Raw genomic sequence first — 15,176 nt, 5'->3', positions numbered from 1 at the left:
TTTTTTCAAGATAATGGATTCAAGTTTACCTTGAGGATAACTAGGTTAAATCTTCCCCAGGTTTTTACCGCATGGTTTCCTAGGTCATCATATCATTGTATTATTTACTTTTCCACTGCTATATATTTGATATGATTGTTTAATTGTAATAACTTAGATTTGCGTAATTTGACTAAGTTAATCACTTGGCTAATTAACTAGGTTAATCTGGTTGGGTTAAAGGGTCTAAAAATTGTTCAAGATGGATTCAAGGGCGTGACCTAATCTAAGATGAGAGAGGGGGATGAGAGAGAAGAGCTAAGCTGAAAGGAAAAAATGTAATAAAAAGAGAGCAAACGAATAAAAAAATATTAAAACAATTAGCTACTTACTATAGTAAATAGGTACTGTAGCATGTAGCTAAATTTTTTATTTATGGCACCACTAATGTAGCACAATATTTTGTAGCTTGAGGAGGAAAAATAGTATTATAGCAATATGCCTCCACCAATAATGATACTCTTATAGGGTACACTTCAATGGCCCCTAAACTTTAAAATAGACCAATGTCCCCCTGAAGTATTAAAAATCAAGTTTCTCCTGCCCATTACTAAATTCCATGAAAATTAAACTTTTGTTACAACTTGCTCAAGTAGTAAGTCATGAACGGTGGAGTAAAAGTGATAGTAGGTTCATAATTTCATCACTTATAACTTGCTACATAAGCAAATTATGATTACCACATGAGCAAGTTGTAATCCTAACATTATTTCAATTTTAATATCACCACAAACCGGCACCTAATACAAGTCGGTTGGGCCTTCTTTTCTATTAGACCTCATCCACGTCAACATAGTTTTGGGCCTCACTTCTTTTTTTATTCTTTTCTTCTTTTCTTTACTTCATGGCCTCACTTCTTAAGTCGGCTTGATAATCGGCCTGGCCCACCAAGCATTCAACTTGTGAATTGTTCAGCCTGTACACGTGGATAGCCTTTACTTTCCATAAAACAAAGATAATATATAATAAGTCACAATATAATATAAAAATAAGGTTAACAATAATACTTTATTAAATATATTTCATTCACATCAATTGTCATCTCAATTCCTAAACCGAAAGAATCATTAGCAAAAATTTGACAACAACCATTAAAATCATCTTTCATTAGCTTTTTCATTAGCTTTTGTCACAGAGGCTGAATTTGAATCCTTATCAATATATCATTAGCCTATATAATATAATTTCACGTGACTTGAGAACATGGTTTTAAAAACCGAATTTGCCTCTGGTTTCTAGTTTTGATCAATTTTGGGCATTTTTACCTGGACCAGACTAAAACTTGGTTCCCTATTGAACCGGTCCGGTACGTCTGGTTTGGTTTTTAAAACCATGCTTGAAAATGGATTTTTGTTTCAAAATTTGTATTAATATAATTTTTGATAATCAAATTTGTATTATTATAATGTGTGTATTATGTAGTTTCATATAGGGGTGTCAATTCGTGTTCGCGGGTCGGGTTCTTGTCGTGTCGAGCCATAAGTACTCTGCTATATGGGTTGACCCGAACCCGACCTGTTTAGTAAACGTGTCAAAAATCTTCAACCTTAACCCGACTTATTTATTAAACAGGTTGACCCAACCCGACACGTTTAACTTGTTTAATTAATAAGTAAAAATTAATACTAATAACCTGTTTCATTAATAGGTCATACATGATCTAAATAATCTATTATTAATTTCTATATATCTAAAATTAAAATACAATTACAACCATAAATATAATAATAAACATATAATTACAACAACAAAAATTAAGCAATAATAACAAAATTTAATACCTTTATTACCTAAACGGGTCAAACGGGTTCACATGTTAAACACGAACACGACCCGTTTATTAAACGGGTCAGCTGTATCGACCCGAATATAACCCGAACCCATTTAGCCTCAACCCATGACCTGTTTATAAACAGGTTAGTCGTGTCGGGTTGGCGGGTCGTGTCAAATTTTGCCACCCCTACTTTCATAATCATAATACAATATTTAAAAAATTTTAAGTTACCTTATTTTTAGTTTTAACCACTCTTTTGCTATATAGAAAGCTACACTTGTTATGTTATTGAGTTAGAATATGTGCTTATAGCTCTCTAAATTACTATGAAGATTAGAAAAGACTACTTTAATTTGAAGTGTACTTGAAACTAAGGCTTATATGGTCATCCATTGATGGCTTTCATTTATACACTTAAAAAAAAATGTATACACTTAAGTGGCAACAACTATCCCATAAATTTGTCAATATACACACACACATATATATATATTTATAACACGTATCTATGATTTCAAAAACCGGACCAAATCGGTCGATTCAATCAGGAGCCGGATACCAATCCGGTTCGATACAAATTCTCAAAATCGATCAAAACTAATCAAAAACTGGAAATTAAAGGCAAATTCGATTTTGTTCCTTGTGCATTTTTAAAAACCATGCTTATGTCAATAAAGCCTAGATGTGAAAAGAGTAAGGTCAATGACCTAAAGCAAGTCTAGGCCCGACAACAACATATTAAGTATGGCATGTCACATGAGCTAAAATCTTACAACCTTTTAATAAACGAAAAAAATAGAGCAATTTCAAAGAAAAAGATCAAAAAACTTTCACCAATTGACTTAATTAGTTGCCTTCTAGGAGAAGGTAAGATTTTAATTATATTATAAAATAAAATTGCCAACTTTACTCTATAAAGTACTGTGAACTTTATGCAGCAAAAAAATAAAAAAAAAAAGGAAAAGAAAAGTACCGTGAACTTTTGAGGAACATTCTCTTGTAACTTGCACCATGTTCTATGACTAGAAAAAATTAGGACAGGTAAATGTAAGTTGAAACATATATTTTTAATCTTTAAATAATATTACACATATTTTTATATATTTTTTTATTTATATATATTTTTAAAAATTATTATTTAAAACACGCAGCAAACCTAAAATTTCAAGATAATTTAGCAGTGCTAAATTAGCACTGGCCCATTTTGTACTGTTGTACACGTGCAGTCTAGCGTCTGGGCTTGACGCTTATGGAAAGTATTTGGTCCTTTGGAGTCCTTGTCATGGATGAATTGGCCTTATAATAATTAAACTCACAGCATTAAATACCTTGTTCACCCACCATTCTCCATGGCAAAAGTGGGAGATTCCAATGTTTGAATATGACGTAAAATTTTGGACAACTGTATTTGCAATATTTTTATAATATTTATAATATTTTCATAATAAATATTAGAGTATTAATTGTTATTAATTTTAATTTAATTTTTTTTTGTAATCTTTTTTTTTTATTGGTAATAGTCAAATCCTTGTGCATTTTTAAAAACCATGCTTATGTCAATAAAGCCTAGATGTGAAAAGAGTAAGGTCAATGACCTAAAGCAAGTCTAGGCCCGACAACAACATATTAAGTATGGCATGTCACATGAGCTAAAATCTTACAACCTTTTAATAAACGAAAAAAATAGAGCAATTTCAAAGAAAAAGATCAAAAAACTTTCACCAATTGACTTAATTAGTTGCCTTCTAGGAGAAGGTAAGATTTTAATTATATTATAAAATAAAATTGCCAACTTTACTCTATAAAGTACTGTGAACTTTATGCAGCAAAAAAATAAAAAAAAAAAGGAAAAGAAAAGTACCGTGAACTTTTGAGGAACATTCTCTTGTAACTTGCACCATGTTCTATGACTAGAAAAAATTAGGACAGGTAAATGTAAGTTGAAACATATATTTTTAATCTTTAAATAATATTACACATATTTTTATATATTTTTTTATTTATATATATTTTTAAAAATTATTATTTAAAACACGCAGCAAACCTAAAATTTCAAGATAATTTAGCAGTGCTAAATTAGCACTGGCCCATTTTGTACTGTTGTACACGTGCAGTCTAGCGTCTGGGCTTGACGCTTATGGAAAGTATTTGGTCCTTTGGAGTCCTTGTCATGGATGAATTGGCCTTATAATAATTAAACTCACAGCATTAAATACCTTGTTCACCCACCATTCTCCATGGCAAAAGTGGGAGATTCCAATGTTTGAATATGACGTAAAATTTTGGACAACTGTATTTGCAATATTTTTATAATATTTATAATATTTTCATAATAAATATTAGAGTATTAATTGTTATTAATTTTAATTTAATTTTTTTTTGTAATCTTTTTTTTTTATTGGTAATAGTCAATAACAACCTGCAATTTAAAATTTTATTGTAAAAATGTTGCATAAATTACTTAAAATTGTCACTTTAAACCTTTTTTTTTTTAGTTTTTTAATAAGAAATCACCATCTATAACTAGCTGGATTAATTGTAGCAGTTAAGTATTTTGAGAAAACACCAGTATTAGAAAGAAAATGACAACTAAAATACTATCCACTTATATCTAAGAAATTTTTCAAAAAAAAAAAAAAACAAGTACAACCGTACATCAACAACAACAAAAAAACAAGATCCTTAACATACTAATTAGAGTCCATCTTAAGAAGAATTCATTTTCATTTGTCTTTTGATAAATTAATATTTCACAAATATTTCAATTAGAGAATGAGTGTATAAGATTTTTATTTTATTTTATTAAAAGAGAGTTTTTCTCGCTTTAACATGCTTGAGATGGAATGAAATGTGCTTTAAAAATATTAGTATTATCAAAGAAAATATACTTTAAAGAAGTCTATTATTCTATTCATTTTCCTTTTCCTCTTTTTCCATCTTTTAAAGAGATCGCCTCTTTACTAAACAAAAGAAGATTTAGAATACAATTGGGATTATTGAAATTTCTTAACATTTGATCATAATTTATAAACAAATTTTTGTTTCCCATGAATAAAGGATGATTCTCATTGCTATGCCAATCTTATAAAAATAAAAAATAAAAATAAAAATCACCACTAACACATATTGTTAACCAACCCTCAATCACGCCATAAATTACTTTACCTATTCTTCTAGAATCCTGCATCAACTACACATTGTATTGGGCATTGACCCAATCAAGACAATACTTATCTAATTCTTCTTCAAAAAAAAAAAAAAACTATTTCATGTGCAAGCCAATGAACAAACCACACAGCAACAAAAAATATAATAAAAAAATTAAAAAAATATCTCTTGATTATTATTATTACTATTATTATTATTATTTTAGAAGCAAAAAATGGGGGTCTTTATGATCATATTACACCCCCGGGCAGGAAGCCAGTGTCCTCGGTACCCGTTTTATACCCTCTGTGTGAGAATCACCTCACATTTTGTGAGTACACCTTACCACTAAGTTTACCTATCAACGAAAGCCTGCGAGCAGTGAGACTCGAATCTAGGTGAATAATATCTTTTGATTATTATTATAATAAATGAAAAACACAATCCATTGCCACGAAGCATATTCTTAATATCTTTAATCATATTTAAAAATAATAAAAAAGACAACCTTTAATTTATTATATACAAATGTGTTTGGCTTATATCTAATATTCTAATTATTTAACAAAACATGAAAACGACGGTGCATAGAAGATCATAAAGGCATTTTTAACGTGTTACATCTTTCACTCATGTAAATATAAATTTTTCTTTCAAATTCTAAATATGGAGTACACTAAGTGAGACTCGAATCTAGGTGAATAATATCTTTTGATTATTATTATAATAAATGAAAAACACAATCCATTGCCACGAAGCATATTCTTAATATCTTTAATCATATTTAAAAATAATAAAAAAGACAACCTTTAATTTATTATATACAAATGTGTTTGGCTTATATCTAATATTCTAATTATTTAACAAAACATGAAAACGACGGTGCATAGAAGATCATAAAGGCATTTTTAACGTGTTACATCTTTCACTCATGTAAATATAAATTTTTCTTTCAAATTCTAAATATGGAGTACACTTTTATATATAAAAAATAAGGTATAAATGTATAATATACAAGATGTACTGAATAATTTCATGACAATTCCAATGTCTAAATATATATAAAAAAAGATGGTATAATATCCCCACAATTTCAATGTTTTACATCGCTGCCCAAACAGCTTTGTTATATGCAAATCATCCACCCAAAAAAAAATTTTAAAAAAAAAAAAATCAATTTACAGAATTTGAAAAAATTAGAATTCCTATCCTATCTGCCAGTCCAAGCTGTGAAATTACAAAAATACCCCTTAAAACCCTTTAGTCAACTTTCTCATCATCAACATCATCGTCGTCTTCGTCCTCCTCATCGTCCTCCTCCTCCACAACCACAACACTCCTCCTTCGCTCCCAAAAAAACACATCCTTAACCCTCGCGAAAACGACGTCGTTAATCCACGAAAAGCAACCGAAAAACCCGCCCCCGCAACTGTCGGCGCCGCAGCAGCCGCAGCACGTGCACTTGTCTTTCAACCTTCCGAAAATGCCCTTTCGCCGAACCTCCTGACGCGTGGACATGGGCTGGAGATAAGCCAAAGCCGCGTGTTTGACCAGCGGGTTCTTGATTGGGATCTCGTCGTACCAGCTAGAGTTGATCATCATCATCATCGCCGGAGTTATGGCGGACGGCGGCGATGACGACGACGACGACGACGGTAACAGGTCCTTGAGGCTCGTGTACGTGACTGAAGGTATGGTTATCATTTCTATGTCCGAGTCTGGCAAGTCCGCGGAGTTGAAACCGTTGTGCAAGAGAAAACTTGGGGAATGGGAATGAGAGTGAGAGACTGAGTGATAGGAGTTAGTGTTAGTGTGAGGTTTTATTGGGAATTCAAGTCTTGGGTTTTTGTGATTTGGATCCTTATTTATAGCTACAGGGGTTGCCATAGAAGTGAGATTCGGAAAAAAAAAAACTAGTTGTAGTGGAAGTAGGATTTTCTTTTCTTTGTGTGTGTGTTTGGTATTTGGGTTTTTGTTTTTGTTTTTGTTTTTGTTTTTTTTTTTAACTAGTTAACTTAACAAATTATGAAGCCAAAAAAAAAAAAAAAAAAAGTCGTAATATCTCAAAGAATTTACTTGTGAAATAAATCGGTATGCATAATAACTAACATGCAACATAGTCGTTAGATAACAGTATCTGTTTATTTGAAAGTGACGAGATACCAATTTACATTTAAGTAGTATTAATAATGATCTATGTAAAAGTAATTTGACACCGATCATAACTTATTATCTTAATAAGTTGTAAAAATAACTGTCTCTAATATTAGTCAGAGATAGTATTTGTGAAGTGGGTGGGTGTAGATTAACATATTAATATATTATACATATTTGTTAGATGAGATAATTAAAAAAAAAAAATTATGTCTATTTTTTTATTGTAATGAGATGCCGCTTCACATGATAAAAGAGACGATGCTATAAAGCGTACGTGTGTAATTGTAAATACATTTGTAATTTAATAAACTTTTTTGTTGTCGAGGAAATTGTAATTTAATAGACTATATTCTTAAAATATGACATAAATTAACAATAGTGGCATTTGCAAGTTAAAAAAAAAAAAAAAAAATTGTAGTGTAAAGCATGTGATATTTGAGTGTCATTGTGTCAGCTCGATGCCAGCAAGCAGATCTTGCCACCTAAGTGGGTAGTCAGCAAGAAAAGTTCATGATGTAATTACATGTCGAATTTGATCATACAATTTGCATAATACTCTATTTCACTATATGCATGATCAACCTTCTTACTTCTTCAGTTCTTCTATCTCAAATAATAATAATAATAATAATAATAATAATAAAACCCTTCTTACTTCTTAGTAATACATGCTGTGTTTCCAAAACAACTCTTTTGTTATGCAGTGGCATTGACATGGCAAGATTATATGTATGCTAGCTTTCTATTGGATTTTGCATGAGTGTTTTTTATTTATATAAATATGATAAAACTTAAATCTATAACATTTGTTTTATGATATTCGACAATAAAGAATTTTATTTATTTTCAATATGTCAATAGTGAAAGAGGAGAGTAAAGGCTTCAACTACAAATATGAGATTTTACAAAAAAATATCATTATTGCCGAACTATTACTAAATTAATTATAATCTAGTGGAAGCAACTATTCTTATTATATGTTTACAAATCATTTTTTGAGAATAAAAAGCAAAAGTTTGTTTGTGGCAATGCAAATTATACCCCCACAAATCATCCACATGTACTACAATTTACAAAGTTCAAACTAGTGCAATTTTTTTTATTATGACTTAATGCAACTCTAATCTATATATAGCAATTTTGTTTTTTTGAGGCGGGTCTATATATGGTACTATAGCTAAACTAACATAAGTCATATGATACAAGCTCAAAAGCATTCTTTCTTCTTCTTTTTTGTTAAAAACTAGAACACACCTTAATTAGAGGACTTTCTAGTGTGCCAAATGGGATGGCAATGGAGTGGGGCAGGATTGAAGGATGGGGTTTTCATCTCCATCCCATATGGTTTTGTCTTGCCCCATCCCCGCCCCACCCTGCATGAGGGAGAGAACTTTCTCACCCCATCCCCACCTCTTGGGGTCCCGCGAAGCCTTTCTCTACCCCGTAAAACTTTACTTTTTGTTAATTTGCCCTACAATTAGTATAATTTTTCTAATGAAACCTATTTCATTAATAAAAATATACTTGAAATTACAACTAAATTTATCCCATCAAATCAAATTAATTTTTTTAAAAAAATTGAATAATATATCCAAGCGTTTAATAAGACAATAAAAAAATAAAAAAACTCATAGTATAACATATAACAAAATAAAGGCAAAAATCACAATGGGTAGAATAAAATAAGCTAATATTGATATGTTTATTTAAATAGTAGGACTTTAGGGTATGAAAAATTTACAATTATAATTCTAAGCAATGCGGGGACGGGGAGGGGCTAGGCGAGCCGGGGGCGGGGAGGGGCGTGGTGGATCTAAAAAGTCTAAACCTATCCCTGTTCCGCCTTGTAGTGTGGGGTTAAAATCTTACCTCATCCCTGCCTCACCATCTTTGCGGAGTGGGAAAAATTCATGCGTGGTGAAGCAGGAAGGGGCGGGTTAAGCGAGATGGGGCAAAATTGTCATCCTTATACCAAAGCTTAGATTGAGTCATTGAGATTTGGTATAATAGCTAGTTGTTATATTGTACAATTATGGCTGTGTTTAGTTGGGTATAAAATATTTTCTAGTGTTTGGTTGTGTTGCTAAAAATGCTCTAAAAAACCCATTTTTATCATGTTTCTCACATTTTCTTAGGATCCAAATAAATATTATTACAGAGAATCAAAATATATAAACAACACAAGAAACAAAAATAAAGACAAAAAAATCAAAATCACAAGACTAATTGTGAGAGAGGGACAGAGAGAGATTGGTTCATGGGTGCGACTCGCCGATGGATGATCGGTGATAAGGGAGGGGTGGATCGGTGATGGCTGGCGATCGGTGATGAGGGAGAGGCCCGGCCCAGACAGCGGTGTTGTTGATCTCAAACATGGGCTAGTGGTCGGTGATGGCCAGATCGGTGACGTTGAGCGGTGACGGCCAGATTGCCCAAATCGGGAGAAGAAGCATTGAGGAAGAAAAAAAAAAAAGCTTGGCCGGCGTGTGATCTAGGTGGTGGGGGCAGCACAATCTGGGCTGGCCAAAGCTTGGCTGGCTGAAGGGGTGTGCTTTCTCTTCTTACTCTCTCCCTCTCTCTCTCTCTTTGTTTGCAAGGGCTGGAAACCATTTGAAGGTAAAATAGAAACTGAAATTGATTTCCAGCTTGAGAGGGGTATTTTACAGTCAAAGCTGAAATTAATTTCTGTTGACTCTATTTTCCTGTGCTTACCAAACAAATATAGGAGTGTAAAATGATTTCCTGAAACCATTTTCAGTCAAAACAAACTGATCCTATATTTTAAGTTTTAATGAGTGAGATTAAAAGTAAACAAAAGTTCAATTTTTTTAATTTCAACCTTTAGATCAAAATTTTTAATTTTTAATTTTTGCTTTCAGCTTTTACTTACGTCAATATTATATGGTATTTCACATCAGATCCAATCAATATTTCTTGTGCCCAACCCAAGGGCCGTTAATTGCAATTCATCATGCCTAAACAAAAAACTTGAGAAAGGGCAAAAATCTCATCAACTAACCATTGAGCCTTTTAAGCCATGATAAGATCAATCGGATATAAGGGATTTATTACATGGAGAGAGAAGAAGAAAGATATAAAAGGACTCCTCTTCAGAAGGAGGGAGAAAGCAAAACAAGGGCAATGAAATAGAGTATAAAATAAATATCCTTTCTTTTTATCTTTGCTAACTTAACCATCAAAACGACTCTAATAGTCCTCCATGGGGCCGATCTTTGACTTCTCTGTAGACTATAGGTTTTCTTATGGTTCAGGAATGTTGATTAATGATGGTGGTGCTTAGGAAGCACCTTTCTTCCACACTTGTGATCGTTCTACCCATCAAACTTACCCATTTTTTCTCCAAAAAAAAAAAAAACCTTACCCATTTAACATAAATAATGTTCTCTTCTCAAAAAAATAAAAAAATAATGTTCATTATTTTTTAAAAGGCACGTTTTAAGGTGAGTTTCGTTTAGTTTTTTAAAATTGATCTTTTTGGCAAAAATAATAAAATAAAATTAAAAAACTTTTTGTTGTTGCTACTCACATCGTCTAATAGATACACAAAAAAAATCACTCTGTTTTAGACCCAAAACCAAATGGCACAATTTGTAAATTTTACATTAAATGACCTTTTCAAACCGCAATCGTAAGTTTTTTGCCAAAATCTTGGTAATCAAACGGGGCACTTAAATCTTAAAGAGCGTTAGGCTTTCAGCCGTTGGATTTGTAGATTTTGAGTTCTCTGTCTTTCTTATCTCCGTCTCTCAGAAACATGCCAAGTGGGGCTCTCATTTCATGGCGTGTCGGCTTTGCCAAAATCACACACTCATATCTAACGTTGTGTCACATCTCTACCAAACAAACCACCATAGCTTTCTCCTCGCTCTGTCTCACTCCCCTTTTGAAAGGTATGTTATATGTATCTTCTTCTTTTCTTCTTTTTCTTTGTTTATGTACTCACACTTGAACTTCAAGTCGTTTTGATCTTATGGGCTTGTCTGTCTCTGAGATTGTTTACCTTAACCCAGTGAGAAGTAATATTTTCATACGTTTTACTTTTGGGGGTATGGATGAAATCTACCCATCAAACTTACCCATTTTTTCTCCAAAAAAAAAAAAAACAAAAACTTACCCATTTAACATAAATAATGTTCTCTTCTCAAAAAAATAAAAAAATAATGTTCATTATTTTTTAAAAGGCACGTTTTAAGGTGAGTTTCGTTTAGTTTTTTAAAATTGTTCTTTTTGGCAAAAATAATAAAATAAAATTAAAAAAACTTTTTGTTGTTGCTACTCACATCGTCTAATAGATACACACAAAAAAATCACTCTGTTTTAGACCCAAAACCAAATGGCACAATTTGTAAATTTTACATTAAATGACCTTTTCAAACCTCAATCGTAAGTTTTTTGCCAAAATCTTGGTAATCAAACGGGGCACTTAAATCTTAAAGAGCGTTAGGCTTTCAGCCGTTGGATTTGTAGATTTTGAGTTCTCTGTCTTTCTTATCTCCGTCTCTCAGAAACATGCCAAGTGGGGCTCTCATTTCATGGCGTGTCGGCTTTGCCAAAATCACACACTCATATCTAACGTTGTGTCACATCTCTACCAAACAAACCACCATAGCTTTCTCCTCGCTCTGTCTCACTCCCCTTTTGAAAGGTATGTTATATGTATCTTCTTCTTTTCTTCTTTTTCTTTGTTTATGTACTCACACTTGAACTTCAAGTCGTTTTGATCTTATGGGCTTGTCTGTCTCTGAGATTGTTTACCTTAACTCAGTGAGAAGTAATATTTTCATACGTTTGTACTTTTGGGTGTATGGATGAAAATTGAAACCCCATTTGCTTCATCCTTTGGCTTGTAAAACCAACATTGTTGTTATTGCTGTTTTTGTCCTTTTTTAGTAGTCTTTGTGTATGTACGTGGGAGTTGCTGTAAATTTGTTTGTGTAAAGGATTCAAGATAAGAACTTTGAGTCTTTATTAAGAAACGAAATTGATTTTGCAGAGAATAGAGGAGGAACTTAAAACTACAGACTTAATTTTATGATCCCACAAAATGATAAAAAAGATCATACACTTTTTTTTTTTTTTTTTTTTTTTGAGAAAAGGTTAGTGAAGGATCATAATTTGGTATAAAGAAAATGTTGGCCCTTATGTGTGATGCATGATTGTGTTTGATGATCAGAATTTGATATTTTATGGATAAAATGAGTTAACAGGAGACCTATTAGGTATTTGTTGTAAAAATGAACTAAAATGTGCTTAGTTTTCATTGTGAGGGCTATGCAGAAAAGCTTCCTCTAGTGAGAATTTATTTAAATATGTGAGATTGCAGAGTTTTTGTTTTCTCTTATTTCCATTCCATTTCATTNGGATCATAATTTGGTATAAAGAAAATGCTAAAGTTAATATTACCAGTTTGCTGCAAAGCATCATAATGTGATTGGTGTTGTTTCATCAATAATGGTGTCATTTCCAATAACAAGCTTTAGTCCCAAAATTTTAGAGCCGTCAACCTATGGTAATCCTCCTCTTTTTGTGTGCAACTTTTTGGGTTTGAAACTTACTGATATATGAGCAGAACATAATAAATAAATATTTAAATGACTTTTTTTTTTTATGTGACACATCACTTTGTATTTGTATTTGTATTTATGGAGTAAAAATGATTGTTGTAATCCTTTTATAATAAAAGTTTTTTTTTTTTTTTTAATTACTAGTTCTATATTACATGCAGAAACAGAAAAATTCATTAACTAAGCAAACTTCTGCTCAAATGATGGAGCATAATACCTCTGAGTATGCTGTTTTGGGTGAAGCATCATCTCCAAACTTAGATAAATTTCAAAAGGTATCAATTATACCCCTAGTTTTCCTAATCTTCTATGAGGTCTCTGGAGGCCCTTTTGGTGTTGAAGACAGTGTCAAGGCTGGGGGTCCCCTTTTAGCTCTTCTTGGTTTTTTGCTTTTTCCATTTATATGGAGCATTCCAGAGGCCTTGATAACTGCAGAGATGAGTACTATGTTCCCTGAGAATGGTGGATATGTTGTTTGGGTTACATCAGCTTTGGGACCTTTTTGGGGGTTTCAACAAGGTTGGATGAAATGGCTTAGTGGGGTTATTGATAATGCTCTATACCCGGTTTTGTTTCTTGACTATCTGAAATCAACTATCCCAGCTTTAGGAGGTGGTATTCCTAGGATAATAGCAGTGCTGGCTTTGACAGTGGTTCTCACTTATATGAACTATAGAGGTTTAACCATTGTGGGATGGTTTGCTATATTGCTTGGAGTGTTTTCACTTCTTCCTTTCTTGTTTATGGGAATTGTTGCATTTCCAGACTTAAAGCCTTCAAGGTGGTTTGTGGTTGATCTAGGAAATGTAGATTGGGGTTTGTATTTGAATACTCTCTTCTGGAATCTGAACTACTGGGACTCAATTAGTACTCTTGCCGGAGAGGTGGACAACCCGAGTGAGACTCTCCCAAAGTCCCTGTTTTATGCTCTTCTATTGGTTGTTTTTGGGTACTTCCTGCCTCTTTTAATTGGCACAGGAGCCATTCCACTTCATCGTGAGTTTTGGTCTGATGGGTACTTCTCAGATATTGCTAAAGTACTGGGAGGCGTATGGTTGAGAAATTGGATTCAAGCAGCTTCTGCCCTGTCAAACATGGGGATGTTTGTGGCCGAGATGAGTAGCGATTCCTTTCAACTTCTGGGGATGGCAGAGCGTGAGATGCTACCTTCTGTCTTTAGCAAGAGGTCTCGCTATGGGACTCCTCTCACTGGAATTTTATTTTCTGCATCTGGTGTAATTTTACTCTCTTGGTTGAGCTTTCAAGAGATTGTAGCTGCGGAGAACTTCTTGTACTGTTTTGGAATGATTATGGAGTTTATAGCATTTGTGAAATTAAGGATGAAATATCCGGCAGCATCTCGGCCTTATAAGATACCAGTTGGTACATGTGGAGCTATTTTGATCTGCATTCCTCCAACCCTGTTAATTTTTGTGGTTTTAGCTCTTGCTTCTCTCAAGGTCATGGCTATCAGCTTATTGGCTGTGATGATTGGGATGGTAATGCAGCCTTGTCTCCAATACACCAAGAGAAAGAGATGGTTCAGGTTTTCCATGAGTTCTGACCTTCCAGATATCCTTAATGCTCATCATCAATGTAATGAAGAATGAATGGTAGCAACATTTTTTTATTTTGTGGTAACTTATACTTCTGTGCTGTACCATGTTTCTAGACATCTTAAGTTCGCAAAGAATATTTGGTGAAAAGCTACTTGTAATGTATAGAGTTAGATATAAGTTTTTAGAGATAGGTATAAGGATTGGTTGGCATGCAATTTCACCAGAGATTGCTCAAATCACATAGGTGTCCAAGTTCTGTTAATTGGAAAGGCTATTGATGAACTTGTGTTGACCATGAGAGGCCTTAGAAAGGCTAATTTACTGGACTTCTATTAGATTATCTGTAAGTTAAATTTCATTTCCACTCTTTTACATAACACCAACTGCCTATAACTTTCTCTTCGATATCATCACATTTTTCTTTATCTTTTGTTATTTTCAACGGGTACTTATGTTCAACTCTCTCTATGAATTATGTTTGCGCATATTAAAAGAATAAGATTGAGCATCCAAGCCAACCAAGTGTTCCAAAAAACAAAAAAAACAAAAAAATACTCCCCAAATTCTTGTTAATGACAAAAAATGTCAAAAATAGAAAACCTACAGGTGGTCTATATGAAGCTGGATTTGGGTTGGCATGTGTCTTGTTTATATGCCCTGTAGAATGTATTTAAAAGAGTTTTTTTTTTTTTTTTTTATAACCTTATTTAAAAAAGTTGGTGTATTAATTTTAACCTGTATACTTTTTACTTATGCCTTCTTTTAAAAATTCCCAGCCTTTGGTTTATGAGATCTGCATATTGCCAGGATGTCAGAGAGACATTTGAATTTGAGTTAAAACTAAATGTATATCCCAATTAAATAGTTCTTATTTGATGCTAATTATTAGGCATGTTGTTGTATATCCCAATTAAA

The 15,176-nt window shown here is 32.7% G+C and overlaps 1 protein-coding gene across 2 annotated transcripts; it reads left to right on the top strand.

Moving 5' to 3' along the window:
* Positions 1-11,581: 11,581 nt before the first annotated feature.
* Positions 11,582-14,640, top strand: LOC112036140 (probable polyamine transporter At1g31830). Of its 2 annotated transcripts, none has more exons than XM_024068955.2 (2): positions 11,582-11,783; positions 12,847-14,640. In XM_024068955.2, the coding sequence occupies exons 1-2, from the start codon at positions 11,648-11,650 to the stop codon at positions 14,310-14,312; spliced, it is 1,602 nt and encodes a 533-aa protein (XP_023924723.2). In that variant the 5' UTR covers positions 11,582-11,647; the 3' UTR covers positions 14,313-14,640. The 2 variants fall into 2 exon arrangements, with proteins under 2 accessions (XP_023924723.2, XP_023924724.1); XM_024068956.2 differs by having other exon boundaries at positions 11,670-11,783; positions 12,864-14,640.
* The last annotated feature ends 536 nt before the right edge of the window (positions 14,641-15,176 follow it).

This window comes from Quercus suber, unplaced genomic scaffold, assembly GCF_002906115.3.
Source record: "Quercus suber isolate HL8 unplaced genomic scaffold, Cork oak 2.0 scaffold_503, whole genome shotgun sequence".
Classification (NCBI taxonomy): domain Eukaryota; kingdom Viridiplantae; phylum Streptophyta; class Magnoliopsida; order Fagales; family Fagaceae; genus Quercus; species Quercus suber.
This window is presented reverse-complemented; position numbering and strand designations above follow the sequence as displayed.

Bases quoted from the DNA above. Each gene is read 5' to 3' on its own strand.
- LOC112036140 (XM_024068955.2), top strand. From the start codon at position 11,648: ATGCCAAGTGGGGCTCTCATTTCATGGCGTGTCGGCTTTGCCAAAATC. The intron at 11,784-12,846 runs GTATGTTATATG...TTTAATTACTAG, and splicing joins TCTCACTCCCCTTTTGAAAG to TTCTATATTACATGCAGAAA.